Source organism: Anser anser (genome assembly GCF_964211835.1).
Source record: "Anser anser genome assembly, chromosome: 34".
NCBI lineage: Eukaryota > Metazoa > Chordata > Aves > Anseriformes > Anatidae > Anser > Anser anser.
This window is the reverse complement of record NC_139755.1, coordinates 371,011-398,898: the sequence shown is the minus strand read 5'-3', so window position 1 is coordinate 398,898 and position 27,888 is coordinate 371,011. Positions and strand designations below refer to the sequence as shown.

The window sequence follows — 27,888 nt, the reverse complement described above, 5'->3', positions numbered from 1 at the left end:
TAGGATTTTTTTGGTTGTTTTTTTTTTGAGGGGGGGGATTTAGGGTTTTTTTTGGGGGGGTTTTAGGGTTTTTGGGGGGGTTTTAGGGTTTTTGGGGGGGATTTAGGGTTTTTTGGGGGGTTGGGAGGGGGGAATCGGGAAAAATTGGGGGGGGGTTTAGGGGTTTTTGGAGGGTTCGGGGGGGTTCAGAGGGGTTATGGGGGGTTTTTAGGGGATTTAGGATTTTTGGGGGGGGATTTAGGTTTTTTTTGGGGGGGTTTGGGGGTGAATTAGGATTTTTGGGGGGGTTTAATTAATTTTTTAGGGGATTTGGGGACGGCTTGGAGGGTTATGGGGGGGTGTAGAGGGGTTACGGGGGGGCTTTAGGGGGGTCGGGGGGGGATTTAGGGTTTTTGGGGGGGGTTTAGGGTTTTTTGGGGGGGGTTGGGGGGAATTAGTTTCTTTTGGGGTGGGATTTAGGGATTTTGGGGGGGATTTAGGTTTTTTGGGGGGGGATTTAGGTTTTTTTGGGGGGAGATTTAGGTTTTTTAGGGGATTTGGGGGGGTTCGGGGGGGGTTCGGGGGGGGATTTGGGGGTGTTTTTTTGGGGGGGGGTGTTTTTAGGGGGGGGTTGGGGGCGCCCCGTAACAACCCCGGGACCTTCGTACCCCACACCCCTGCCCCTTGCCCCCTGTAATTGCCCCCTCCCTGTTAATTGCCCCCCCCTAATTACCCCCCCAATTACCCCCTCGGTTTACACCTGCGTGTTTCCCCCCCCCCGTTTATTTGCTCCCCCCCGTTCCCCCCCAAAATTTTTACCCCCCTTTTATCCCCCCCCCCCATTTTTACCCCAAAATTTCTCCCCCAAACGTTCCCCCCCCCCCTTTTTAAAATTCGCATTTTTAATTGTATTTAAATTTAAATTTCCGGGTTTTCACCCCCCGATTTCTCACACCCCGAAATTTCCCCCCCCGATTCCCCCCCCCCAAATTTCTCCCCCCCAAATTTCCTCCCCCCCGTGCATTTCCCCCAGGGATTTACCCCCCCATTTTCAGCCCCAACTTCTCCCAAAGACATTTTAAAATAAATTTAAATATTTAAATTTTAATTTCCGTATTTTCTACCCCCGCGTTTCCCCCCCCCCAAATTTCTCCTCCACGTTTTTACCTCCCCTGTTTTCCCCCCCCAAATTCCTCCCCCATATTTTCACCCCCGCGTTTTCTCTCTGCATATTTAAATATTTAAATATTCAAATAATTAATTTAAATATTTAAAATCGAATATTTGTGCCCCCCCCCCAGGTAACATCATCGGCTGGGGGATCTTCGCGTCCCCCCGATTTTCCCTCCCCAAATTTCTCCCCCAGATTTTCACGCCCTACATCTCCTTCCAATACATTTAAACCTGTATAAATTTAAATATTCAGATATTCAGATATTTAAATTGAGCTATTTAATTATTTTAACATTTAACATTAATTTTTCATTTCCATATTTTCACCCTCAGATTTCTCCTCCACATTTTTACCCCCCCTCTTTTTACCCCCAAATCTCTCCCCTGTATTTTTACCCCATGTTTTCTCTCTATACATTTACGTGTTTTAAAACTGAGGTATTTTAAAATTTAAAGATTTGAATAAATTCAATTTTTCAATATATTTTTGTGCCCCCCCCAGGGAACATCATCGCCTCGGGCACCTTCGTGTCCCTCCTACTTCCCCCCCCCCCCCAGATTTGTCCCCCATTTACTTACCCCCACGCTTCTCCCCCCCATAATTCAAATATCCAAAATTTCAAAATCCGAAAATTTAAATTTAAAATTTAAACATATTTTCGTGCCCCCCCAGGGAACGTCATCGACTCAGACATCTTCGTGTCCCCCCCATTTCTCTCCCCAAACTTCTCCCCCACATCTTTCGTCCCCAAATTTCTCCCCCCCATAATTCAAATATCCAAAATTTCAAAATCCAGATATTTAAATGTAAAATTTCAATACATTTTCGTGCCCCCCCAGGGAACTTCATCGTCTTGGGCATCTTCGTGTCCCCCCTACTTTCCCTCCCCAGATTTGTCCCCCCTTTACTTACCCCCACGCTTCTCCCCCCCGTAATTCAACTACCCAAAATTTCGAAATCTGAAAATTTTAAAATTTCGAAAATTTAACTTTAAAATTTCTCTCTTTCCCCCCCGCAGGGAACATCATCGGCTCGGGGATCTTCGTGTCCCCCCTAATCTCCCCCCCCAGATATCTCCCCTATACCTACCCCCATGCTTCTCCCCCCTGTAATTCAACTACCCGAAATTTCGAAATCTGAAAATTTCAAAATTCGAAAACTTAACTTTAAAATTTCAATACATTTTCGTGCCCCCTCAGGGAACTTCATCGTCTTGGGCATCTTCGTGTCCCCCCTACTTCCCCCTCCCCAAATATCTCCCCTATGCCTACCCCCACGCTTCTCCCCCTCCAATTCAAGCATCCGAAAATTTCAAAATTTCGAAAATTTAACTTTCAAATTTCTCTCCTTGCCCCGCAGGGAACATCATCGGCTCGGGCATCTTCGTGTCGCCGCGGGGGGTGCTGGGCAACGCGGGCAGCGTGGGGCTGGCGCTGGCGGTGTGGGCGGCCACGGGGGCGGTGACGGCGCTGGGCGCGCTGTGCTACGCCGAGCTGGGCGCCGCCATCCCCAAGGCCGGCGGCGACTACGCCTACGTCAAGGACATCTTCGGCGGCCTGGCGGGGTGAGCACGCGGGGGGCGGGGCGATAACCCACGGGGGGCGGGGCGATAACCCACGGGGGGCGGGGCGATAACCCACGGGGGGCGGGGCCATAACCCACGGGGGGCGGGGCGATAACCCACGGGGGGCGGGGCGATAACCCACGGGGGGCAGGGCGATAACCCACGGGGGGCGGGGCGATAACCCACGGGGGGCGGGGCCATAACCCACGGGGGGCAGGGCGATAACCCACGGGGGGCAGGGCGATAACCCACGGGGGGCGGGGCGATAACCCACGGGGGGCAGGGCGATAACCCACGGGGGGCGGGGCGATAACCCACGGGGGGCGGGGCCATAACCCACGGGGGGCGGGGCCATAACCCACGGGGGGCAGGGCGATAACCCACGGGGGGCGGGGCGATAACCCACGGGGGGCGGGGCCATAACCCACGGGGGGCGGGGCGATAAACCACAGGGGGCGGGGCTTAAAGGGGCGTGGTCTCGAGGCCCCGCCCCTCGCTGCCGATAGGTTCCTGCGGCTGTGGATGGCGGTGCTGGTGGTGTACCCGACCAACCAGGCCGTCATCGCCCTCACCTTCGCCGCCTACGTCCTGCGCCCGCTCTGCCCCGGGCCGCCCCCCGAGCCCGCCCTGCGCCTGCTGGCGGCCGCCTGCCTGCGTGAGTGGGGGCCCCGCCCCGCCCCCCCCTTGCACGCTCACCCCTTGCACACTCATCCCCGTGCACACTCGTCCCGTTCCCCGCCCCGTCTCCCACCCGCCCGACCCTACTCCCAGCCCGTTGCCCGCCCCCTTGCACACTCGTCCCCCTTGCACACGCATCCCTTGCACGCCCACCCCTTGCACACTTGCCCCCTTGCACACTTGTCCCTCTTGCACACTCGTCCCCCTCACACGCCCGCCCCGTTCCCCACCCCGTTTCCCACCCACCCACCCCTACTCCCAGCCCGTTGCCTGTTCCCCTTGCACACTCATCCCCTTGCACACTCATCCCCTTGCACACTCACCCCTTGCACACTCACCCCTTGCACACTTGTCCCTCTTGCACACTCGTCCCCCTCACACACCCGCCCCGTTTCCCACCCGCCCGACCCTGTTTCCCAGCCCATTACTCGTCCCCCTTGCACACTCGTCCCCCTTGCACACTCGTCCCCCTTGCACACTCGTCCCCTCGCACACCCGTCCCCCTCGTACACTCGCCCCGTTCCCCGCCCCGTTTCCCACCCACCCAACCCTGTTTCCCAGCCCGTTGCCCACCCCCTTGCACACTCGTCCCCTTGCACACTCACCCCCTTCCCCAACCCCTCTCCCACCCACCCAACCCTACTCCCAGCCCGTTGCCCGTTCCCCTTGCACACTCATCCCCCTTGCACACCCGCCCCCTTGCACGCTCGTCCCCTTGCACACCCATCCCCCTTGCACACTCGTCCCGTTTCCCACCCCGTTTCCCACCCACCCGACCCTACTTCCTAGCCCATTGCCCGCCCCCTTGCACGCCCACCCCTTGCACACTCATCCCCTTGCACGCCCGTCCCCTTGCACACTCGTCCCCCTCGCACACCTGCCCCCTTGCACACTCGTCCCGTTTCCTACCCCATCTCCCACCCACCCGACCCTGTTTCCCAGCCCGTTGCCCACCCCCTTGCACACTCGCCCCCTTGCACACTTGTCGCTCTTGCACACTCGTCCCCCTCACACACACACCCCGTTTCCCACCCACCTGACCCTGTTTCCCAGCCCATTACTCGTCCCCCTTGCACACCCGCCCCTTGCACACTCGTCCCCTTGCACACTTGTCCTCTTGCAGACCTGTCCCCCTTGCACACTCGCCCCGTTTCCCACCCGCCTGACCCTGTTTCCCAGCCCGTTGCCCATCCCCCTTGCACACTCATCCCCCTTGCACACTCACCTCCTTGCACACTCACCCTGTGCACACTCACCCCCCTTGCACACTCGTCCCGTTCCCCGCCCCGTTTCCCATCCACCCGACCCTACTTCCCAGCCCGTTGCCCACCCCCTTGCACACCCGCCCCTTGCACACCCGCCCCTTGCACACTCATCCCCTCACACACCCGTCCCCCTTGCACACTCGCCCCATTCGCCACCCCCATTCCCCACCCACCCAACCCTACTCCCAGCCCGTTTCCCGTCCCCCTTGCACACTCACCCCCCTTGCACGCCCACCCCTCGCACACTCGTCCCCTTGCACACTCATCCCCTTGCACACCCGCCCCTTGCACACTCGTCCCCCTCACACGCCCACCCCGTTCCCCGCCCCATCTCCCACCCACCTGACCCTGTTTCCCAGCCCGTTGCCTGCCCCCTTGCACACTCATCCCCCTTGCACGCCCACCCCTTGCACACTCGTCCCCTTGCACACTCGCCCCCTTGCACACTCGTCCCCCTCGCACACCCACCCCGTTCCCCACCCCCTCTCCCATCCACCCGACCCTATTCCCAGCCCGTTGCCCACCCCGTTGCACACCCGTCCCCCTTGCACACCCACCCCCTTGCACACTCATCCCCTTGCACACCCGCCCCTTGCACACTCACCCCCTCACACGCCCGCCCCGTTCCCCCACCCCATCTCCCACCCACCCGACCCTGTTTCCCAGCCCGTTGCCCGTCCCCTTGCACACTCATCCCCTTGCACACTCATCCCCCTTGCACGCCTACCTCCTTGCACACTCGCCCCCTTGCACAGTCGGCCCGTTCCCCGCCCCCGTCTCCCACCCGCCCAACCCTGTTTCCCAGCCTGTTGCCCGCCCCCTTGCACACTCGCCCCCTTGCACACTTGTCCCCTTGCACGCACGCCCCTTGCACACTCGCCCCCTTGCACACTTGTCCCCCTCACACGCCCATCCTGTTCCCCGCCCCATCTCCCACCCACCCGACCCTACTCCCAGCCTGTTGCCCATCCCCCTTGCACACCCACCCCTTGCACACTCATCCCGTTCCCTGCCCCGTTTCCCACCCACCCGACCCTGTTTCCCAGCCCGTTGCCCGCCTCCTTGCACACTCACCCCCTTGCACACTCCCCCTTGCACACCCATTGCACACCCACCTTCTCCCCACCCCCCCACCCCCACTCCCCACCCCCTCCCTTGCCCACCCCCCACCCCCCGCCCCCCCACGACCCCTCCCCCCTCCCCCCACCCCCCCTTGCACACTCACCCTTGCACACCCGTTGCACGCCCGCCCCCCCGCAGTGCTGCTGACCTGGCTGAACTCCGCCAGCGTGCGCGCGGCCACGCGCCTGCAGGACGCCTGCACGGCCGGGAAGCTGCTGGCCCTCGCCATCATCGTGGCCGCCGGCGCCTGGCGCCTCGCCACCGGTCCGTGTAATTAGCGAGCAGCCCTAATTAGCGCCGGGAGGGCTTTAATTAGCGCCGGGAGCCCCAGAAATCCGCACCCCGATTGACACCGGGATCCCACAAATCGACCCTGGGAGCCCTTCAAATTAGTGCCAGGAGACCTAATTAGCGCTGGGGAGCACTAATTAACATCAGGGGACTCTAATTAGTGCCTTGAGACCCTTAATTAGTGACCGGGGACCTTAATTAGTGAGCGGAGCCCCCCAGATTAACACCCCGACCCCAGAGATTGACACCGGGAACCCATAAAACAACCCTGGGAGCCCTTCAGTTAGTGCCAGGAGATCCTAATTAGCACTGGGGAGCACTAATTAACATCAGGGAACTCTAATTAGTGCCTTGAGACCCTTAATTAGCGACGGGAGCCCCATAAATCCACACCCCGACCCCACAGATTGACACCGGGACCCCACAAATCAGCGCCGCGATCGCCCTAATTCAAACCGGGTGGCCCCAATTCAAATCAAGGGACCCTAATTAACACCGGGGGGCCTTAATTAACACCGGGTGGCCCTAATTAAAACCGGGGGGCCCTAATTAAGACCGGGAGGGCTTAATTAGTAGGGGTAACCCCCCAAATCAGCGCCGGGATCGCCCAATTCAAATCAAGGGGCCCTAAGTCAAATTGAGGGGCCTTAATTAAAACCGAGGGGTCCTAATTAAGACTGGGGGGCCCTAATTAAGACTGGGGGGCCCTAATTAAGACTGGGGGGCCCTGATTAAGACCGGGAGGGCTTAATTAATAGGGGTAAGCCCCCAAATCAGCGCCGGGATCGCCCAATTCGAATCAAGGGGCCCCAATGCAAATCAAGGGGGCGTAACTCAAATCGAGGGGCCCTAATTAAGACCGGGAGGGCCCTAATTAAGACCGGGGGCTCCCTAATTAACGTCGCCTCCCCCCCCCAGGCCACGGGGCCTGGCTGCAGCCCCCCCTGGCCTTCTCGTGGCTGCAGCCCCCCGAGGCCGGCCGGGTGGCCCTGGCCTTCCTGCAGGGCTCCTTCGCCTACGGGGGCTGGAACTTCCTCAACTACGTCACCGAGGAGCTGGTGGAGCCCGAGCGGTAAGCCCCGCCCCCCTCACGCTCCCCTCATTTGCATGGATTTGCATGGCCACGCCCCCTTTTTTCCTTCTAAGGAACCTGCCCCGCGCCATCTTCATCTCCATCCCGCTCGTCACCGCCGTCTACGTCTTGGCCAACGTCGCCTACGTCACCGCCATGACCCCCCGCGAGCTCCTCCAATCGGACGCCGTCGCCGTGGTGAGAGGCCGCGCCCCCCTCCGCACAAGCCACGCCCCCCTCGACCCCGCCCAGTTTAACCCCGCCCCCTTCATTTGCATAGACCTTCGGGGAGAAGGCGCTGGGGCCGCTCGCCTGGCTGATGCCGGCGGCCGTGGCGCTCTCCACCTTCGGCGGCGTCAACGGCTCCCTCTTCACCTGCTCCAGGTCAGAGGCCACGCCCCCTTCCGATAAGCCACGCCCCCTTCCGACAAGCCACGCCCCCTTCTGGTTGGCCACGCCCACTTTAAGTCAGAGCTCCGCCCACTTTTGGGGGGGTCGCGCCCTATTGGGGTGGGGGAGGTCGGTGGAAATTGGACCGGGCCCCTTTAAAATAAGGCCACGCCCCCTTCTGAGTTGCCACGCCCCCTTCTGATTAGCCACGCCCCCTCCTGTTTGGCCACGCCCCCTTTTAAGACCGGGCCCTGCCCGCTTTGGGGGGATGCACGCGGTGGGGCGGGGGAGGTTGGTGGAAATTGGACCGGGCCCCTTTAAAAAAAGGCCACGCCCCCTCATGCGTGACCACGCCCCCTTCTATTTGACCACGCCCACTTTTAGACAGAGCTCCGCCCACTTTGGGGGGTCTCACCCCATAAGGTGGGGGAGGTCGGCGGAAATTGGGCAGGGCCCCTTTAAAAAGAGGCCACGCCCCCTTCTGATTGGCCACGCCCCCTCCTGCTTGGCCACGCCCCTTTCTGTTTGGCCACGCCCACTTTTGGGGGGGTCGCGCCCTATTGGGGTGGGGGAGGTCGGCGGAAATCGGGCGGGGCCCCTTTAAAAAAAAGCCCCGCCCCCATAAGCCCCGCCCCCATAAGCCCCGCCCCTCTAAGCCCCTCCCCCCTCTAAGCCCCGCCCCCCTTCCAGGCTGTTCTATGCGGGGGCGCGCGAGGGGCAGCTGCCGGCCCTGCTGGCCATGATCCACCTGGAGCGGCGCACGCCCATCCCCGCCCTGCTCGTCACCGTCAGTGGGCGGGGCCAAAGGGGGCGGGGCCAAAGGGGGCGGGGCCAAAGGGGGCGGGGCTTAAGGGGGCGGGGCCTGAGGGGGCGGGGCTTAAGGGGGCGGGGCCAAAGGGGGCGGGGCTTGGAGGGGGGCGCGCCTGCTTGGTTGGTAACTGTGGGGGGCGGGGCTTGAAAGGGGAGGGGCTTAAAGGGGTGGGGCCTGGGTGGGAGGGGCCTAAAGGGGCGTGGCTTCAGTGGGCGGGGTCAAAGGGGGCGGGGGCTTGAAGGGTGGCCACGCCCCCTTTTCGGATAAGCCCCGCCCCCCACGTGGGTGTAGAGACCGTGGCGGCCATCTTGTGGGGGTGGTGGGCGGGGCTAACGGGTTTGTGGGCGGGGCTTGGGGTGGGCGTGGCCTTGTGGGCGGGGCCTTAAGGGTTGGCCACGCCCCCAAAGCGGGCAGGAAGTGGGTTTAGAGGCCGTGGCGGCCATCTTGTTGGGGGGTGGGCGGGGCTAACGGGTGTGTGGGCGGGGCTATGGGGCGGTGGGCGGGGCTTGGGGTGGGCGGGGCCTTGTGGGCGTGGCCTTAAGGGCTGGCCACGCCCCCAAAGTGGGTGTTAATTGGGTTTAGAGGCCGTGGAGGCCATCTTGGGGGGGGTGGGGGGGGTTTATGGCGAAATGGGCGGGGTTATGGGGCGGTGGGCGGGGCTTGTGGTGGGCGTGGCCTCGTGGGCGTGGCCTTAAGGGCTGGCCACGCCCACCCCAGTGCGTGTCGACGCTGCTGATGCTGGTGACGGGCGACACGTACACGCTGATCAGCTACGTGGGCTTCGCCAACCACCTCTGGTACGGGGTGGCCGTGGCCGGGCTGCTGGTGCTGCGCTGGAGGGAGCCCCGCAGGCCGCGCCCCATCCGGGTGAGGGGGCGGGGCTTAAGGGGGCGGGGACCGGAAGGGGCGGGGCTTAAGGGGGGTTGGACCGGAAGGGGCGGGGCTTAAGGGGGCGGGGATCGGAAGGGGCGGGGCTTAAGGGGGCGGGGACCGGAAGGGGCGGGGCTTAAGGGGGCGGGGACCGGAAGGGGCGGGGCTTAAGGGGGCGGGGACCGGAAGGGGCGGGGCTTAAGGGGGCGGGGTTCGGAAGGGGCGGGGCTTAAGGGGGCGGGGTTCGGAAGGGGCGGGGCTTAAGGGGGTGGGGTTCGGAAGGGGCGGGGCTTAAGGGGGTGGGGTCCGGAAGGGGTGGGGCTTAAGGGGGTGGGGTCCGGAAGGGGTGGGGCTTAAGGGGGCAGGGACCGGAAGGGGCGGGGCTTAAGGGGGTGGGGTCAAAGTGGGCGGGGTCAACGTGGGCCCTTAGGCTCGCTTTTGGGGCTTTTTGGGTCCCTTTTGGGGCTTTTTGGGTCCCTTTTACCTGATTTTTGGGTCTTTTTGGGACACTTTTGGGGGTTTTGGGGTCCCTTTTGGGTCCCTTTTGGGTCTTTTTGGGTCCCTTTTGGGTCTTTTTGGGTCTTTTTGGGTCCCTTTCAGGCTTTTTGGGTCCCATTTGGGTCCTTTCAGGTCACTTTCAGGCCTTTTTGGGTCCCTTTTGAGTCTTTTTGGGTCTTTTTGGGGTCCTTTTAGGTCCCTTTGGGTCCCTTTGGGTCCCTTTTGGGTGTTTTGGAGTCTCTCCGGGTCACTTTTGGGTCAATTTGTTTCAGTTTGGGGTCTTTTTGGGTCGCTTTCCCTCACTTTTGGGTCTCTCTGGTTCATTTTTGGGTCCCTTTGGGTCTCTTTGGGTCACTTTTGGGTCCCTTTGCCTCACTTTTGGGTCCTTTTGTGACACTTTTGGGGCTTTTTGGGTCCTTTTTCGGTCCTTTCGGGTCACTTTCGGGCCTTTTTGGGTCCCTTTCCCCCCCTTTTGGGTCTTTTAGGGCCTTTTTGGGTCCCTTTTGGGCCTTTTGGGGTCACTTTCGGGTTCTTTTGGGTCACTTTTGGGTGTTTTTGAGTCTCCCTGGGTCACTTTTCGGTCAATTTGTTTCAGTTCTGGGTCTTTTTGGGTCTCTTTCCCTCACTTTTGGGTCTCTTTGTGTCACTTTTGGGTCCCTTTTGGGTCTTTTGGGGTCCTTTTTAGGCCTTTTTGGGTCTCTTTGCCTCACTTCTGGGTCACTTTTGGGTCCCTTTGGGTCCCTTTTGGGCATTTTGGTCCCTTTTGGGCCTTTTTGGGTTCCTTTTCTTCCCTTTTGGGTCCCTTTACCTCGGTTTTGGGTCTTTTTGTGTCTCTCTGGGTCCCTTTTGGGTCAATTTGTTTCCGTTTTGGGTCTTTTGGGCTGGCTTTTGGGTCACTTCTGTGATTTTTTGGGTCTTTTGGGGTTTCTTAGGGTCACTTTTGGGCCTTTTTGGGTCCTTTTTGAGTCTTTTTGGTCCCTTTTCCTCACTTTTGGGTCTCTTTGTGTCCCTTTTGGGTCCCTTTGGGTGACTTGGGTGACTTTTGGGTCACTTTGGGGGCTTTTTGGGTCCCTTTCAGGCTTTTGGGGTCCTTTTGGGTCACTTTCGGGGCTTTTTGGGTCCCTTTGGCTCACTTTCAGCTCTCTTTTGGGCCTTTTGGGGTCTCTTTGGCTCCCTTGGGTCACTTTTGGGCGTTTTTGGGTCCCTTTTCCCCCCCCTTTTGGAGCTCCCCCCTTAATTATTCCCCCTAATTAGTGCCCCCCCGTTAATTATTCCCCCTAATTAGCGCCCCCCCTTAATTATTCCCCCCTTTAGTTCCCCCCCCTTTCATTTTAACCCCCTTTTTGGCTTCCCCCCTTAATCATTTCCCCCTTTTCCTCTTCCCCCATTAACTATTCCCCCTAATTAGTGCCCCCCCGTTAATTATTCCCCCTAATTAGCGCCCCCCCTTAATTATTCCCCCCTTTAGTGCCCCCCCCCTTTCATTTTACCCCCCTTTTCGGCTTCCCCCCTTAATCATTTCCCCCTTTTCCTCTTCCCCCATTAACTATTCCCCTAATTAGTGCCCCCCCGTTAATTATTCCCCCTAATTAGCGCCCCCCCTTAATTATTCCCCCCTTTAGTTCCCCCGCCTTTCATTTTAACCCCCTTTTTGGCTTCCCCCCTTAATCATTTCCCCCTTTTCGTCTTCCCCCATTAACTATTCCCCCTAATTAGCTCCCCCCTTTAATTATTCCCCCTAATTAGCGCCCCCCGTTAATTATTCCCCCCTTTTACCCCCCTCCCTTCACCCCAGCCCCCTTTCCGCCCCCTCCCCTTAACCCCGCTCCCCTCCCGGGCTCCCCCCCTTAACCCCAGCCCCCTTCCAGCGCCCCCCCCCCGATCCCGTCCCCTAATTAACGCCCCCCCCGTTAATTGCTCCCCGTTTCTCGCCCCCCCAGGTGCCGCTGGTGCTGCCGGGGCTCTACCTGCTGCTGTGGGCGGCCCTGGGGGCGCTGGCGCTGCTGCGGGAGCCGCTGGCCTGCGGCGTGGGGCTGGCGGTGACGGCGGCCGGGGCCCCCATCTACCTGCTGGCCCTGCGGCCCCGCACGAAGCCCCCGGCCCTGCGCAGGGCGGTCGGTAAGGGGGGGGCGTTTTGGGGCCGCTTGGGGGGATTTGGGGTCACTTGGGGGGATTTGGGGTCGCTTGGGGGATTTGGGGTCACTTGGGGGATTTGGGGCCACTTTGGGGTCTTTGGGGGCCATTTTGGGGTCTTTAGGGGCCATTTTGGGGCCATTTTGGGGTCTTGGGGTCCATTTGGGGTCTTTAGAGGCCATCTTGGGATCTTTAGGGGCCACTTTGGGTACATTTTGGGGTCTTTGGGAGCCATTTTGGGGTCTTTGTGGGACATTTAGGGTCTTTGAGGGCCATTTGGGGGCCATTTTGGGGTCTTTGGGTTCCATTTTGGGGTCTTTAGGGGCCATTTTGGGGATATTTTGGGGTTTGGGGGCCATTTTGGGGCCATTTTGGGGTCTTTAGGGGCCATTTTGGGGTCTTTGGGGTCCGTTTTGGGGTCTTCAGGGGCCAGTTTTGGGGTCTCTAGGGGCCATTTTAGGGTCATTTTGGGGCTTTGGGGGACATTTTGGGGTCTCAAGGATCCAATTGGGGTCTGTAGGGGCCATTTTGGGGTCATTTTGGGGCCATTTTGGGGTCTTGGGGTCCATTTTGGGGACATTTGGGGGCTTTGGGGGCCATTTTGGGGCCATTTTGGGGTCTTTAGGGGCCATTTGGGGGCCATTTTGGGGTCTTTGGGGGCCATTTTGGGGTCTTTGGGGGCCATTTTGGGGTCTTTGGGGGCCATTTTGGGGTCATTTTGGGGTCTTGGGGTCCGTTTTGGGGTCTTGGGGTCCGTTTTGGGGTCTTTGAGAGCCATTATGGGGTCTTTACGGGCCATTTTGGGGTCATTTTGGGGTTTTGGGGTCCATTTTGGGTTCTTTGAGGTCCATTTTGGGGTCACTTTGGGAGGATTTGGGGCCATTTTGGGGCTTTGGGGGCCCTTTTGGGATCTCTGGGTCCATTTGGGGTCTTTGAGGGCCATTTTGGGGCCACTTTGGGGTCTTTAGGGGCCATTTTGGGGTCTTTAGGGGCCATTTTGGGGTCTTTACGGGCCATTTTGGGGCCATTTTGGGATCTCTGTGTCCATTTGGGGTCTTTGAGGGCCATTTTGGGGCCATTTTGGGGTCTTTGGGGGCCATTTTGGGGACATTTGGGGGCTTTGGGGGCCATTTTGGGGCCATTTTGGGGTCTTTGGGGGCCATTTTGGGGTCTTTGGGGGCCATTTTGGGGTCTTTCGGGGCCATTTTGGGGTCATTTTGGGGTCTTGGGGTCCGTTTTGGGGTCTTGGGGTCCGTTTTGGGGTCTTTGAGAGCCATTATGGGGTCTTTAGGGGCCATTTTGGGGTCATTTTGGGGTTTTGGGGTCCATTTTGGGTTCTTTGAGGTCCATTTTGGGGTCACTTTGGGAGGATTTGGGGCCATTTTGGGGTCTTTAGGGGCCATTTTGGGGTCATTTTGGGGCTTTGGGGGCCCTTTTGGGATCTCTGGGTCCATTTGGGGTCTTTGAGGGCCATTTTGGGGCCATTTTGGGGTCTTTAGGGGCCATTTTGGGGCCATTTTGGGTCTTTGAGGGCCATTTTGGGGCCACTTTGGGGTCTTTAGGGGCCATTTTGGGGTCTTTAGGATACAGTTTTGGGGTCTTTAGGGGCCATTTTAGGGTCATTTTGGGGCGTTGGGGTCCATTTTGGGGCCTTGGGGTCCATTTTGGGGTCTTGGGGTCCATTTGGGGTCTTTGAGGGCCATTTTGGTGCCATTTTGGGGTCTTTAGGGGCCATTTTGGGGTCTCAAGGGGCCATTTTGGGGACATTTTGGGGCGTTGGGGTCCATTTTGGGGTCTCTGGGGTCCATTTTGGGGTCTCTGGGGGCCAGTTTTGGGGTCTTTGGGAGCCATTTTGGGGCTTTGGGGGCCATTTTGGGATCTCTGGGTCCATTTGGGGTCTTCGATGGCCATTTTGGGGCCACTTTGGGGTCTTTAGGGGCCATTTTGGGGCCATTTTGGGGTCTTGGGGTCCATTTGGGGTCTTTGAGGGCCATTTTGGGGCCACTTTAGGGTCTTTGGGTTCCATTTTGGGGTCTTTAGGGGCCATTATACAGTCATTTTGGGGTCTTGGGGTCCATTTTGGGGTCTTGGGGTCCATTTGGGGTCTTGGGGTCCATTTGGGGTCTTTAGAGGCCATCTTGGGATCTTTAGGGGCCACTTTGGGGTCATTTTGGGGCCATTTTGGGGTCTTGGGGTCCATTTTGGGGACATTTGGGGGCTTTGGGGGCCATTTGGGGGCCATTTTGGGGTCTTTGGGGGCCATTTTGGGGTCTTTCGGGGCCATTTTGGGGTCATTTTGGGGTCTTGGGGTCCGTTTTGGGGTCTTGGGGTCCGTTTTGGGGTCTTTGAGAGCCATTATGGGGTCTTTAGGGGCCATTTTGGGGTCATTTTGGGGTTTTGGGGTCCATTTTGGGTTCTTTGAGGTCCATTTTGGGGTCACTTTGGGAGGATTTGGGGCCATTTTGGGGCTTTGGGGGCCATTTTGGGATCTCTGGGTCCATTTGGGGTCTTTGAGGGCCATTTTGGGGCCAGTTTGGGGTCTTTCAGGGCTGGTTTGGTGTCCTTAGAAGCCAGCTTTGGGGTCATTTTGGGGCTTTGGGGGACATTTGGGGGTCTTGGGGGTCCATGTAGGGTCTTTGGGGTCCATTTTGGGGTGATTTGGGAGGATTTGGGGTCCGTTTGGGGTCTCTGGGTCCATTTTGGGGCCATCACGGGGTCCTTGGGGGCCATTTTGGGGCCGTTTAGGGTAGTTTGGGCCCATTTGGGGGCCTTTGGGGTCCACTGAGTGTCTTTGGGGGCCGTTTTGGGGCCACTTTGGGGTCTTTAGGGGCTGTTTTGGGGTCTTTGGGGGCCATTTTGGGGTGATTTGGGAGGATTTCGGGTCCGTTTGGGGTCTCGGGGCTCCATTTGGGATCTCTGGGTCCGTTTTGGGGCGATTCGGGGCCGTTTTGGGCTCTTGGGGGCCCGTTTTGGGGCCGTTTCGGGGCTTTTTGGCTCCCGGCCGCTCTCCCCGCAGCCTCGCTGACGCGCCTGGGCCAGCAGCTCTGCCTCGTCGTCTACCCCCACGGCGGCGACCCCCAGCCCCACGGCGGCGACCCCCAGCCCCACGGCGGCGACCCCCAGCCCCACGGCGACCCCCAGCCCCACGGCGACCCCAAAGCCGACGGCGACCCCGAGCCCCCCGGCGAGGAGCAGCAGCCGCTCGCCGCCCAGCCCCACACCTGAGCCCTGGGGGGCTGCCCCACACAGCGACCCCATGGGGCTGCCCCACATCTTGCTATGGGGCTGCCCCACACATCCTATGGGGCTGCCCCACAAGCCAGCCCCATAGGGCTGCCCCACACCTCCTCGCTATGGGGCTGCCCCACACCCTATGGGGCCGCCCCCCACACTCCGCCCAGTGCCTTCCCCCCTCGCCGTGGGGCTGCCCCATAGCGCGGGGCCCGGCCCCGGCAGCGGGGGCGTTTTTGTAGGGCCCGACGTAAATAAAGAGGTCCTGGCAGCCGTGCCGGCCGTGTGGGGGCGGGGCCACGGGGGGTGGGGGCGGGGCCGCGTAAACAAAGGCGTTTCTGTAGGGCCTACGTAAACGGAGAAGGTTTGGGGGGGGGGGATGTAAACAAGTTTTTGTAGGTCCTACGTAAACAAGACCCGTTGGGGGGGGGGGGGGGGGTCCTATGTAAACAGAGCTGTTTCGGTAGGTCCTACGTAAACAAACCGATGTGGGGGGGTGCTACATAAAGGAGAGCGTTGCTGTAGGTCCTACCCAAACAAAGAGGGATTTGGGGGGGGGTCCGATGTAAACAAACGCCTTGCTGTAGGTCCTACGTAAACCAGCTTGGGTGTCCCACGTAAACAAGCCCCTTTTTGTAGGGCCTACATAAACAAACCCCTTTGTTGGGGGTCCTACGTAAACAAGCTTGTTTTTGTAGGTCCTATGTAAACAAATCCACGTGGGGGTGCTATGCAAACTAGAGCGTTTCTGTAGGTCCTACCAAAACGAAGGCGGTTTTGGGGGGGTCCTATGGAAACAACTCCACTTCTGGCAGGTCCTACGTAAACAGTCGGCTTTCTGGTAGGCCCTACATAAACCCAGGGGCGAGAACACCATGTAAACAAGGCCTGTTGTGGTAGGCCCTACGTAAACAACCCCCTTTTGAGTAGGCCCTACATAAACAATGGGCTTTCCAGTAGGCCATATGTAAACAATCCCCTTCCTGGTAGGTCCTATGTAAACAAGGGGCCTTCTGGTAGGCCCTACATAAACCCACGGGCAAGAACACAACGTAAACAACGCCCTTTAGGGTAGGCCCTACGTAAACAACCCCCTTTTGAGTAGGCCCTACACAAACAAGGGGCCTTCCGGTAGGCCCTACACAAACCCGCGGGATGTAAACACGCCCACTTCCGGTAGACCCTACATAAACAACCCCTCCTGACGTAAACAAACCCCTTGGAGGCGACCCTACCCCTAACACCGCCCCCCCCCACTTCCAGCACGCCCCGTGACGCCACATCCGCCGTAACCCCGCCCACCCACGACCCGGAAGCAGGCCGCCACTTCCGGTGGGGCGGGATGACGTCACATCCGGGTTAGCAGAGGGGAGGGGGGAGAAAGGGGGAGGGCGAGAGGGGGCGGGAGGGGGCGAAATTTGGCGGAAATTGGCGGAAAAAGCCGAAGTTTGGGCGGAAATCGGCGAAAATTGGCGAAAATTGACGGAAATTGCCGAAGGGGACCCCGAGGGGCGGGGGGGGAGCGGGAGGAGCCGAAGCCTGGCCGGAAGTTGCCGAAGATTTCCGGAAGTTGCCGAGGTCAGGGCGGAAACACCCGAAGCTTACCGGAAGTAGCCGAAGTCTGCCGGAAGTAGCCGAAGGGAGGGGGCGGGGCGGAGCCGAGCGGGCTCCGGAAACACCGGAAGGGGTCCGGAAAGAGCCGAACGGCTCCGGAAACGCCCGAAGCGGCTCCGGGAAGAGCCGAAGGGTTCCGGGAAGAGCCGAAAGGATCCGGGAAGAGCCGAAGCGGGTCCGGGAAGAGCCGAAGCGGGTCCGGAAGGAGCCGAAGCGGGTCCGGAAGGAGCCGAAGGGGGCGGCGGGGCGGAGGCAGGCGCAAGATGGCGGACGGGGAGGAGGTGACGCTGGACGGGCGGCCGCTGCATCTGCTGCGCGTGGCCGACCTGAAGGCGGCCCTGGAGCGCCGGGGGCTGGCCAAGAGCGGCCAGAAGAGCGCCCTGGTCAAGCGGCTGCGGGGGGTGAGCGCGGGGCTGCGGCGGGGAGGGGGGAGGGGGAAGGGGGAAGATGGCGGCGGGGGGAGAGGGGGCCGGGGGGGGGGGTTCGAGGAGATCCTGAGGGGATTTGGGGGTCCTGAGGGGATTTGGGGGTTTTTGAGGGGATTTGGGGGGTTTTGAGGGGATTTGGGGGTTTTTGAGGGGACTCGGGGCGATACTGAGGAGATTTAGGGGGTCTTTAGGGGGGTTTGGGGGCTTCTGAGGAGATTTTGGGGGTCCTGAGGGGATTTGGGGGGTTTCGGGGTGTTTTGAAGGCGGTTTGGGGCGATTCTGAGGAGACTTACGGGGTCCTGAGGAGATTTTGGGGGTCCTGAGGGGGTTTTGGGGCGATTCTGAGGAGATTTATGGTGTTTTGAGGGGATTTTGGGGGCCCCGAGGGGATTTGGGGTGTTTTTGAGAGGATTTGGGGCGATTCTGAGGGGATTTGGGGGGCTTTGAGGGAGGCTTAGGGGGTCCTGAGGGGATTTGGGGGGTCCTGAGGGGATTTGGGGACTTTCTGAGGACATTTGGGAAGTTTTTGAGGCAGTTTGGGGGGCTTTTGAGGAGATTTTGGGGTCCTGAGAGGATTTTGGGGGTCCTGAGGAGGTTTTGAGGGGATTTAGGCGGGCTTCTGAGGAGATTTTAGGGGGCCGGAGGGGGTTTGGGGGGGTTCGGAGGGGATTTGGGGTGATTTGGGGTGTTTTGAAGGGAGTTTGGGGGGGGTCCTGAGGAGATTTAGGGGGTCCTGAGGGGTTTTGAGGAGTTCCGAGGAGATTTGGGGTCTTTTTGAGGTGTTTTTTGGGGGCTTTTGAGGAGATTTTGGGGGTTCTGAGAGGGGCTTAGGATGTTTTTGAGGGGATTTGGGTTTTTATGGGGGGGTTTTGGGGGTTCTGAGGAGATTTGGGGGGGTTCTGATGGGATTTTGGGGGTCCCAAGGAAATTTTAAGGGGTCGTGAGGAGATCTGGAGAGTTTTGACGGGATTTGGGGTGTTTTTGAGGAAGTTTTGGGGGGTCCTGAGGAGATTTAGGGGGTTCTGAGGGGGTTTGGTTTTTTTGGGGGGGTGATTCTGAGGAGATTTTGGGCGTCCTGAGGGGGTTTGGGGTCTTTCTGAGGGGTTTTGAGGAGTTTTGAGGGGGTTTTGGGGATCTCTGAGGAGATTTTGGGGTTCTCAGGGGGTTTAGGGGGAGTTAAAGGCATTTGGGGGGGGTCCTGAGGAGATTTGGGGGGTCCTGAGGTGATTTTGGGGTGTTTTGGAGGCACTTTGGGGGGATTCTAAGGAGATTTTGGGGGTCCTGAGGGGGTTTGGGGGTGTTTTTGAGGTAGTTTTGGGGCCCTTTAAGGAGATTTTGAGGATCCTGAAAGAATTTTGGGTTGTTTTTTTGGGCGTTTTGGAGGGGTTCTGAGGAGATTTGGGGTTCCTGAGGAGACTTGGGGAGTTTCTGAGAGGATTTTGAGGGGTCCCGAGGAGATTTAGGGGGTCCTGAGGGGACTTGGAGAGTTTTGAGGTGATTTAGAGTGTTTTTGAGGAGTTTTTAGGGCGTCCTGAGAGGATTTAGGGGGTCGTGAGGGGATTTGTAGTCTTTTTGAGGGGTTTTGGTGAATTTCAAGGGGATTTGGGGTGTTTTTGAGATGATTTTTGAGGGCTTCTGAGGAGATTTAGGGATCCTGAGGAGATTTCTGGTATTTTTGAGGTAGTTTTGGAGGCTTTTGAGAAAATTTTGGGGGTCCTGAGGAGATTTTGGGGGTTTTGAGGGCGGCTTAGGGTGTTTATGAGGGGGTTTGGGGGGTCCTGAGGGGATCTGGAGGGCCTTGAGAGTATTTGGGGCGTTTATGAAGAGGTTTTGGGTGTTTTTGAAGGGTTTTTGGGCAATTCTGAGGAGATTTTGGGTTTCCTGAGGGTATTTGGGGTGGTTTTGAGGCGATTTGGGGTGGTTTTGAGGTGTTTTTTGGGGGCTTCTGAGGAGATTTTGGGGGTCCTCAGGGGATTTGGGATCTTTCTGAGGGGTTTTGGGGGTTTCTGGTGGCATTTGGGGTGCTTTTGAGGGGGTTTGGAGGCTTTTGAGGGGATTTGGGGTCTTTTTGGGGGTCCCGATGTTTATTTTTTCTGAGATTTTGGGGATCGTGGGATTTTTGAGGGTCTTTCCGAGGAGATGTGGGGGGTCCTGAGGGGATTTTGGGCGGTCTTGACGGGATTTGAGGTCTTAAGAGTTAGTTGGGATTTTTGTGAGGGGATTTGGGGTATTTTTGAGAGGATTTGGAATAATTTTGAAGAGATTTTATGGGCAGGCTCTACGTGATATTTGTATGGCAATTTTTAGGATGATCCTGAGGATATTTTGGGGGTTTTGCGGACACTGGGGGTTATGGGGACCTATAGAAAAATCCTGCAGTGAGGTTCGGGGTGGTTTTAAGGAGGTTTGGGGTTTTATGAGCAGAATTTATGGAAAAACCTATAGAAAACCCCAATATGAGGGGTTTGGGGGACTTTTGTGAGGAGATTTTGGGGTTTTGTGAGGAGATTTTGGAGAAAACTTTTAAATTATGGTTTTTGGGGTTGATCTGAGGAGATTTTTTGGGGGTTTTGTGGGATTTTGTGGAGGTTTGGGGTTAGTTGGACCCATAGAAAGCTTCCGCAGTAAGATTTTGGGGGTTTTGTGAGGAGGTTTTGGGGGTTTTGTGAGGAGATTTTGGGGGTTTTGTGAGGAGGTTTTGGGGGTTTTGTGAGGAGATTTTTGGGGGTTTTGTGAGGAGGTTTTGGGGGTTTGTGAGGAGGTTTTGGGGTTTTGTGAGGAGGTTTTGGGGGTTTTGTGAGGAGGTTTTGGGGGTTTTGTGAGGAGGTTTTGGGGTTTTGTGAGGAGATTTTGGGGGTTTCGTGAGGAGATTTTGTAGAGAAACCCCTAGAAATCCTCATATAGTGAGTTTTGGGGGGATCATGAGGAGATTTTGGCTTTTTTGAGGAAAATTTGGCTTTTTCTGAGGAGATTTAGGTGCAGGGACTCCTGGAGACCCCAAATGTTATTTTTTTGGGGTGTTTTGAGGTGATTTGGTTTTTTTAAGGAGATTTAGAGGTGGAAACACCCCAGAGACTCCTATTTTTGTGAGCTCAATGAGATTTTGGGAGATTTGAAAGAATTTTGGGGTTTCGTGAGGAGATTTTCAGGTGGAAAATTATAATAACCCTTAACAGTAAGTTTTGGGAGGGAAATTTGACATATTTTGGGTGAATTTTGTGGGTTTTGGGGGTTTTGTTTGTGGGGATATTACGGAGATTTGAGTACAATGAGTTTTGAGGGGTTTGGGGTGGTTTTGGAGCATTGTAAGGGTTTTTTTGAGGTAAATTGGGGTTATTTGGGGGCGTAAAGGATCAAGGAAGCGGGGAGGGTTGTTTTAATTGTGGGGCTGCCCCAAAATCCCTGCTTTTTCCCCCAAACCCCAGGCGCTGATGCTGGAGAACCTCCAGAAGCACTCAACGCCCACGCCACCTTCCAGCCCAACTCCCAGGTAAAAAAAACCCCAAAACCACCCCAAAAAAACCCCCAGAACCCCCCCGAAAACGTTCCCAGGCCCTTGACCGAGCGTCGTTTTTCCCAAAACTGCCTTTTTTTGCCCCAGATCGGGGAGGAGATGAGCCAGAACAGCTTCATCAAGCAGTACCTGGAGAAGCAGCAGGAGCTGCTGCAGCAGCGGCTGGAGCGGGAGGCGCGCGAGGCCGCCGAGCTCGAAGGTGGTTTGGGGGAAATTCGGGGGATTTTGGGGGTTTTCTTCCCCAAAACGGGGACGGGGAGGGTTTGGGGAGGATTCTGGGGGGATTTGGGGGCGCTTCGGGGGGTTTTATGGGGAATTAGGGGGGATTTGGGGTGTTTTGAGGGGATTTGGGGGGAAATTAGGGGGAATTGGGAGTGTTTTAGGGCAAATTAGGGGAGGTTAACGGGATTTGGGGGAAATCTGGGAGGATTTGGGGTTGTTTTGAGGGGATTTGGGAGGATTTGGGGGTGTTTGGGGGGAATTAGGGGTCTTTGGGAGCGTTTTGGTGGGGTTTTGAGGAGATTTGGGGACATTTTGAGGGGATTTGAGGGAAATTAGGGGGAATGGAGGGCAATTTGAGGGAATTTGGGGTGGTTTTGAGGGGGTTTGGGGGAATTAAGGGGAATTTGGGGTCGTTCTGAGGGGATTTGGGGGAAATTAAGGGGAAATCGGGGTCATTTTGAGAGGATTTGGGGTTGTTCTGAGGGGATCTGAGGGAAATTAAGGGGAATTTGGGGCCGATTTGGGGGAATTAAGGGGAATTTGGGGCTGTTCTGAGGGGATTTGGGGGAAATTAAGTGGATTTGGGGCCATTTTGAGGGATTTGGGGGAAATTGGGGTCATTTTGAGGGGATTTGGGGGGAATTAAGGGGAATCTGGGGCCATTTTGAGGGGATTTGGGGGTGGTTCTGAGAGGATCTGAGGGAAATTAAGGGGAATTTGGGGCCATTTTGAGGAGATTTGAGGGAAATTGAGGGGAATTTGGGGTCGTTCTGAGGGGATTTGGGGGAAATTAAGTGGATTTGGGGCCATTTTGAGGGTATTTGGGGGAAATTAAGGGAAATTGGGGTCATTTTGAGGGGATTTGGGGTTGTTCTGAGGGGATCTGAGGGAAATTAAGGGGAATTTGGGGTCGTTCTGAGGGGATTTGGGGGAAATCGAGGGGAATTCGGGGCTGTTCTGAGGGGATTCAGAGCATCTAGGGGGAACCTGGGCCCATTTTGGTGGCGTTTGGTTAATTTTACAGCCGTTTCACCCCCACCTGGGGCCAATCCCCGCCACCCTTCCCCCTAAAACCCCCCAGAGCCCCCCAAAATTAACCCCTTCCCCGCCGCAGCCTCGGGCCGCAGCTGCGAGGACTCGGACGAGGAGCCCGGGCGGAGGCCGGAGCGGCGCAGCGAGCGGGTGCGCCAGGTAACCTCCCCCCCCCCCCTCCGCTTTTGGGCCCGAACCCCGCGATTTCGGGGCTCCTCACGCTTCCTGTTTGCGGGAGCAGGGCCGGAAGCCCCCCGAGGGACCCCCCCGGGGCCGCCGCGGGGCCCGGCCCCCTTGGAGGAGGAGGAGGAGGAGGAGGAAGAGGAGGAGGAGGAGGAGGAGGAGGAGGAGGAAGACGAGGAGGAGGAGGGAGCCCGAAGCCCCGCCCCCCGCCGAGGCCACGCCCCCCGCGGAAGCCCCGCCCCCTTGCGAGGCCCCGCCCCTTTCTGAAGCCCCGCCCCTTTCCGAAGCCCCGCCCCTTTCGGAGGCCACGCCCCCCGCTGAAGCCACGCCCCAACCCGAGGCTGTGCCCCAACCCGAGGCCACGCCCCCCGCAGAGGCCACGCCCCCCGCGGAAGCCCCGCCCCTTTCTGAGGCTCCGCCCCCTGCCAATGCCCTGCCTGTTCCCGAGGCCACGCCCCCTCCCGAGGCCACGCCCCCTCCCGAAGCCCGCCCACCGAGGCCACGCCCCCTTCTGAGGCCACGCCCCCCGCCGAAGCCCCGCCCCCCTCCGAAGCCCCGCCCCCCGCGGAAGGGGCGGGGCCCGACGCCGAGGCCACGCCCCCGGGGGCGGGGGTCACGTGGCCAGGCCCCGCCCCCTTCCCCCTCCCCCTCGGGCTCCTCCTCGCCCGGCCCCGCCTCCTCCCCGGGCAGCGCCGCCTCCCCCCCCGCCCCACGGTGAGCGGACTGGGAGGGACTGGGGGGCACTGGGAGGGACTGGGGGGGGCTGGGGGGGGGCTGGGAGGGGGTTGGGAGGGGTTGGGGGGCAAATGGGGGGGCTGGGGGGGGTTGGGGGGCACTGGGGGGGGGCTGGGGGAGTGTGGGGGCTACTGGGAGGGACTGGGGGGCACTGGGAGGGAAATGGGGGCACTGGGGGGGGACTGGGAGGGACTGGGGGGTGTGGGGGGCACTGGGAGGGGAAATGGGGGAACTGGGAGGGGGTTGGGGGGGCTGAGGGGGAAATGGGGGGGTGTGGGGGCTACTGGGGGGCACTGGGAGGGGAAATGGGGAGACTGGGAGGGGACTGGGGGGCACTGGGGGGGAAATGGGGGAATTGGGGGGCACTGGGGGGGGACTGGGAGGGACTGGGGGGGGTTGAGGGCTACTGGGAGGGACTGGGGGGGGGAATGGGGGAACTGGGAGGGGGTTGGGGGGTATTGGGGGGGTGTGGGGGGGAAATTGGGGCACTGGGGGGGTACTGGGGGGGTGGAGGGCAGTGGGGGGGGGAACTGGGGGAACTGGGGGGGGACTGGAGGGCACTGGGGGCTACTGGGAGGGGAAATGGGGGGACTGGGGGGGGTTGGGGGGCACTGGGGGCTACTGGAGGGACTGGGGGGGAAATGGGGGGACTGGGAGGGACTGGAAGGGGGTTGGGGGGGACTGGGGGGACTGGGGGGGGAAATGGGGGAGCTGGGAGGGGGTTGGGGTGCACTGGGGGCTACTGGGGGGACTGGGAGGGGGTTGGGGGCACTGGGGGGGACTGGGAAGGGACTGGGAGGGACTGGGGGGGTGTGGGGGGCACTGGGAGGGGAAATGGGCGGACTGGGATATACTGGGAGGGGTTTGGGGGGCACTGGGGGCTACTGGGAGGCACTGGGGGGGGGGATTGGGGGAGGTTGGGGGGCACTGGGAGGGACTGGGGGGGAAAATTTGGGGGCACTGGGATGTACTGGGAGGGGTTTGGGCGGGACTGGGAGGGACTGGGATATACTGGGAGGGGGCTGGGGGGGAGAGGGGCCGTTACTGGTGTTACTGGTGGGCGTTACTGGTGTTACTGGGAGCGCCCTGACCCCCCCCCCCCCCCCCGCAGGACGCCCGCCAGGAGCCGCCGCGGCCCCAGGGGTGAGCGGGGGGGGGGGGGGGGGGGGGGGGGCGGCTCCCCTCCCTCCCTCCCTCCCCTCCCCCCCCCCCCTCCCCTCCCTCCCCTCCCCCCCCCTCCCTCCCCTCCCCTCCCCTCCCTCCCCTCCCGGCCCCGCCCCTCCCCGCGCGGGGGCTGCTGGGTAAGCGGCAAGATGGCCGCCCCGAGACGGCGCCGGGCCCCACAATAGGGCCGGGGTGAGGGGCGGGGGGGGCTGGGGGATGTGGGGCTGGGGATGTGGGGCTGGGGGATGTGGGGCGGGGGGATGTGTGGCTGGGGGATGTGGGGCTGGGGGATGTGGGGCTGGGGGATGTGGGGCTGGGGGATGTGGGGCGGGGGGATGTGGGGCGGGGATCTGTGGGGCTGGGGGATGTGGGGCGGGGATCTGTGGGGCTGGGGATGTGGGGCTGGGGGATGTGGGGCTGGGGGATGTGGGCGGGGATGTGGGGCGGGGATCTGTGGGGCTGGGGGATGTGGGGCGGGGATCTGTGGGGCTGGGGGATGTGGGGCTGGGGGATCTATGGGGCGGGATCTATGGGGCTGGGGGATGTGGGGCTGGGATCTGTGGGGCCGGGATCTGTGGGGCTGGGGGATGTGGGGCAGGGAGGTGTGGGGTGAGGATGTGTGGGGCCGGGGGGAGGAGCTGTGGGGCTGGGGGCGTTCCTATGGGGCTAGGGGCCAATCTATGGGGCTGGGGGGACGATCTATGGGGCTAGGAGACAATCTATGGGGCTGGGGGGGATCTATGGGTCAGGGGGAAAATCTGTGGGGCCGGGGGGAGGATCTATGGGGCGGGGAGAGGATCTGTGGCAGGGGGAAAATCTATGGGGCTGGGGGGGCTCCTATGGGCTGGGGGGCCAATCTATGGGGCTGGGGGGGGATCTCTGGGGCCAGGGGTAAAATCTATGGGGGCCGGGGCCGCTCTATGGGGCAGGACGCCCCCGGTTACCCCCAGCCCCCCAAGTGCGGGGCCCCCCCCTCCCCCCCCCAACCCCCCGCTATGGGGCCGGGCACCCCCCCTCCCTTACCCCCCCCCGCTATGGGGCAGCCCCACTGCCCCCCCCGCTATGGGGCAGCCCCACTGATCCCCCCCCCCCCCAGCGAGGAGCGCCGGCGCCCATGGAGCTGGGGCCCCCCCCCGGGGCCGCCCCCCCCGAGCGCCCCCCGGACCCCGAGGTAACGACCCCCGCGCGTGGGGGGGGGGGGGGGCACTTGGGGGGCAGCCCCACATCGGGGGGGGGTTGTGGGGGGCACTTGGGGGGCAGCCCCAGAGGGACTTGGGGGCAGCCCCAGAGGGGTTTGGGTGCCCCAGAGGGACTTGGGGGGCAGCCCCATAGATATTTGGGGGCCCCATAGGGACTTGGGGGGCAGCCCCATAGCGGCTTCAGTGCCCCATAGCTGCTTGGGGGGCGCCCCGTAGGGACTTGGGGGCAGCCCCATAGATATTTGGGGCCCCATAGATACTTGGGGGCAGCCCCATAGCGCCTTGGCACCCCAGGGATACTTGGGGGCAGCCCCATAGATATTTGGGGGCCCCATAGGGACTTGGGGGGCAGCCCCATAGCGGCTTCAGTGCCCCATAGCTGCTTGGGGGGCCCCCATAGATATTTGGGGGGCCCCATAGGGACTTGGGGGGCGCCCCACAGCGACTTGGGGGGCAGCCCCACAGCGCCCTCGAGCATCTCCGGGTCCCTCCCGTTTACTTGGGGGGCAGCCCCATAGATGTTTGTGCGCCCCACAGCTACTTGGGGGGCAGCCCCATAGCGCCCTGCGCACCCCGTAACGACTTGGGGGGCAGCCCCATAGCTCCTTGGAGTACCTCCGGGCCCCGTAGGGACTGGGGGGCAGCCCCATAGCGACTTGGGGGCAGCCCCATAGCGCCTCGGGCGCCCCATAGGGACTTGGGGGGCGCCCCACCGGCTACTTGGGGGGCAGCCCCATAGATCTTCGCCTGCCCCACGGCTGCTTGGGGGGCAGCCCCGTGACCCCTCGAGCCCCTCTGGGTCCCCCGCGTTCACTTGGGGGGCGCCCCACACCCCCTCGGGGGGCGCCCCACGCCTACTTGGGGGGCGCCCCACACTTGTGGGGCCGAAGCCCCGCCCCCGCCATCTCCCCCCGCGCCCCCCTTTTTACCCCCCACCCCCCCACACCACTTAGGGGGTGCCCCACATCTGCGCCCCCCCGAGTTCCCCCCCCCCCCACTTGGGGGGCAGCCCCCCAACCTGCCCCCCACCCCTCCCCGCGCGCCCCACACGTGTGGGGCGGCCCCACGGCGCTCCGGGACCCCCCAACGTCTCTCTTTTGGGCACCCAGCGCTGGCTGACGGAGCCCCCCCCCGCCGCCGCCGCCCCGCCCCACACTTGGGGGGCGCCCCACGGCCGGAGCTCCGCGACCCCCAAGTGCCTCCCGCTGGCACCCCCGGGACCTCGACGCGGCCTCCTGGGGGACCCCGGGACCCCCCCAGTGCCCCCCCCGGGGGCCCCCCCGACGCCCCACGGAGGAGCCGGCGCCCCGCGCCCGCCCCACGGCGCCCCGCGGCGTCCCGCGCCCGCCCCACAAGTGCCCCGCGGCGCCCCACGGCCGCCCCACGGCGCCCCCCGAAGGACTTGGGGGGCCTCGGCCTCCGGTCGGCTGCCCTGAAGGAGCCCGGGCCTCGAAAAGCCGCTTGTGGGGCGCCCCACGGATCGCCGGGGCCCCCAACTGCTACTTAGGGGGCGCCCCAAGGACTCGAGGACCCTCAAATCTCACTTATGGGGCACCCCACGGATTGCTGTGACCCCCAAGTGCCACTTATGGGGCACCCCATAGATCGCTGTGACCACCAACTGCTACTTATGGGGCACCCCACAGATCTCCAGGACCCCCAAATGTCACTTATGGGGCACCCCATAGAACTCGGGACCCCCAACTGCTACTTATGGGGCACCCCACAGATCACCGGGACCCCCAGATCTCACTTATGGGGCACCCCACGGAACTCGGGACCCCCAAATCTCACTTGTGGGGCACCCCATGGATCGCTGTGACCCCAAGTACCACTTATGGGGCACCCCACCGAACATGGGACCTCCAAATCTCACTTGTGGGGCGCCCCACAGATCGCCGGGACCCCCAACTGCTACTTAGGGGGCACCCCACAGAACTTGGGACCTCCAAATCTCACTCGTGGGGCGCCCCACGGATCACCGGGACCCCAACTGCTACTTAGGGGGCACCCCAAGGACTCGAGGACCCCCAAGTGCCACTTATGGGGCACCCCACAGAAGTCGGGACCTCCAAATCTCACTTATGGGGCGCCCCACAGATCTCCGGGACCCCCAAGTGCCACTTACGGGGCGCCCCACGGAACTCGGGACCCCCAAGATCTCACTTATGGGGCACCCCACGGACTGCAGGGCCCCACAGCGCCACTTATGGGGCGCCCCACGGATCCTCGCGACCCCCAAGCGCCACTTGTGGGGCACGCCGCAGACGCCGGGACCCCCGGAATCTCACTTATGGGGCGCCCCACGGATCTCAGGACCCACAAGTGCCACTTATGGGGCGCCCCACGGAACTTGGGACCTCCAAATCTCACTTGTGGGGCGCCCCACAGATCACCGGGACCCCCAACTGCTACTTAGGGGGCGCCCCACGGATCGCCGGGACCCCCAACTGCTACTTAGGGGGCGCCCCACGGATCGCCGGGACCCCCAACTGCTACTTAGGGGGCGCCCCACAGATCTCAGGACCCACAGCCGCCACTTATGGGGCACGCCGCGAACTCCGGGACCCCCAAAACCTCACTTAGGGGGCGCCCCACAGCTCTCCAGGCCCCCCGAGCGCCGCTTATGGGGCACGCCGTGGACTCCGGGACCCCCAAATCCTACTTATGGGGCACCCCACAGATTCCAGGACCCCCAACTGCTACTTATGGGGCACCC

At 60.9% G+C, this 27,888-nt stretch overlaps 2 protein-coding genes across 6 annotated transcripts; both read left to right on the top strand.

Moving 5' to 3' along the window:
• The first annotated feature begins 2,517 nt into the window (after window positions 1-2,517).
• On the top strand, window positions 2,518-15,349 carry LOC310888343 (large neutral amino acids transporter small subunit 2-like). Of its 5 annotated transcripts, none has more exons than XR_014575883.1 (11): window positions 2,518-2,717; window positions 3,224-3,372; window positions 5,921-6,046; window positions 6,992-7,145; window positions 7,220-7,343; window positions 7,426-7,529; window positions 8,226-8,322; window positions 9,064-9,213; window positions 11,655-11,832; window positions 14,864-15,143; window positions 15,218-15,349. XR_014575883.1 is itself a non-coding variant. In XM_083814955.1 (11 exons), the coding sequence occupies exons 2-11, from the start codon at window positions 3,240-3,242 to the stop codon at window positions 15,070-15,072; spliced, it is 1,215 nt and encodes a 404-aa protein (XP_083671081.1). In that variant the 5' UTR covers window positions 2,518-2,717; window positions 3,224-3,239; the 3' UTR covers window positions 15,073-15,349. The 5 variants fall into 5 exon arrangements, 4 of the variants coding, with proteins under 4 accessions (XP_083671081.1, XP_083671080.1, XP_083671079.1 ...); XM_083814955.1 differs by having other exon boundaries at window positions 14,864-14,938; window positions 14,999-15,349; XM_083814954.1 differs by having other exon boundaries at window positions 14,864-14,938; window positions 14,981-15,349.
• A 1,166-nt stretch (window positions 15,350-16,515) lies between these two features.
• Window positions 16,516-22,431, top strand: ACIN1 (apoptotic chromatin condensation inducer 1). The gene is given in 7 exon segments (XM_083814994.1): window positions 16,516-17,093; window positions 20,546-20,579; window positions 20,582-20,610; window positions 20,722-20,833; window positions 21,971-22,047; window positions 22,130-22,192; window positions 22,195-22,431. Coding segments are annotated over 7 exon segments (597 nt in total). The 5' UTR covers window positions 16,516-16,955; the 3' UTR covers window positions 22,339-22,431.
• Window positions 22,432-27,888: the final 5,457 nt, after the last annotated feature.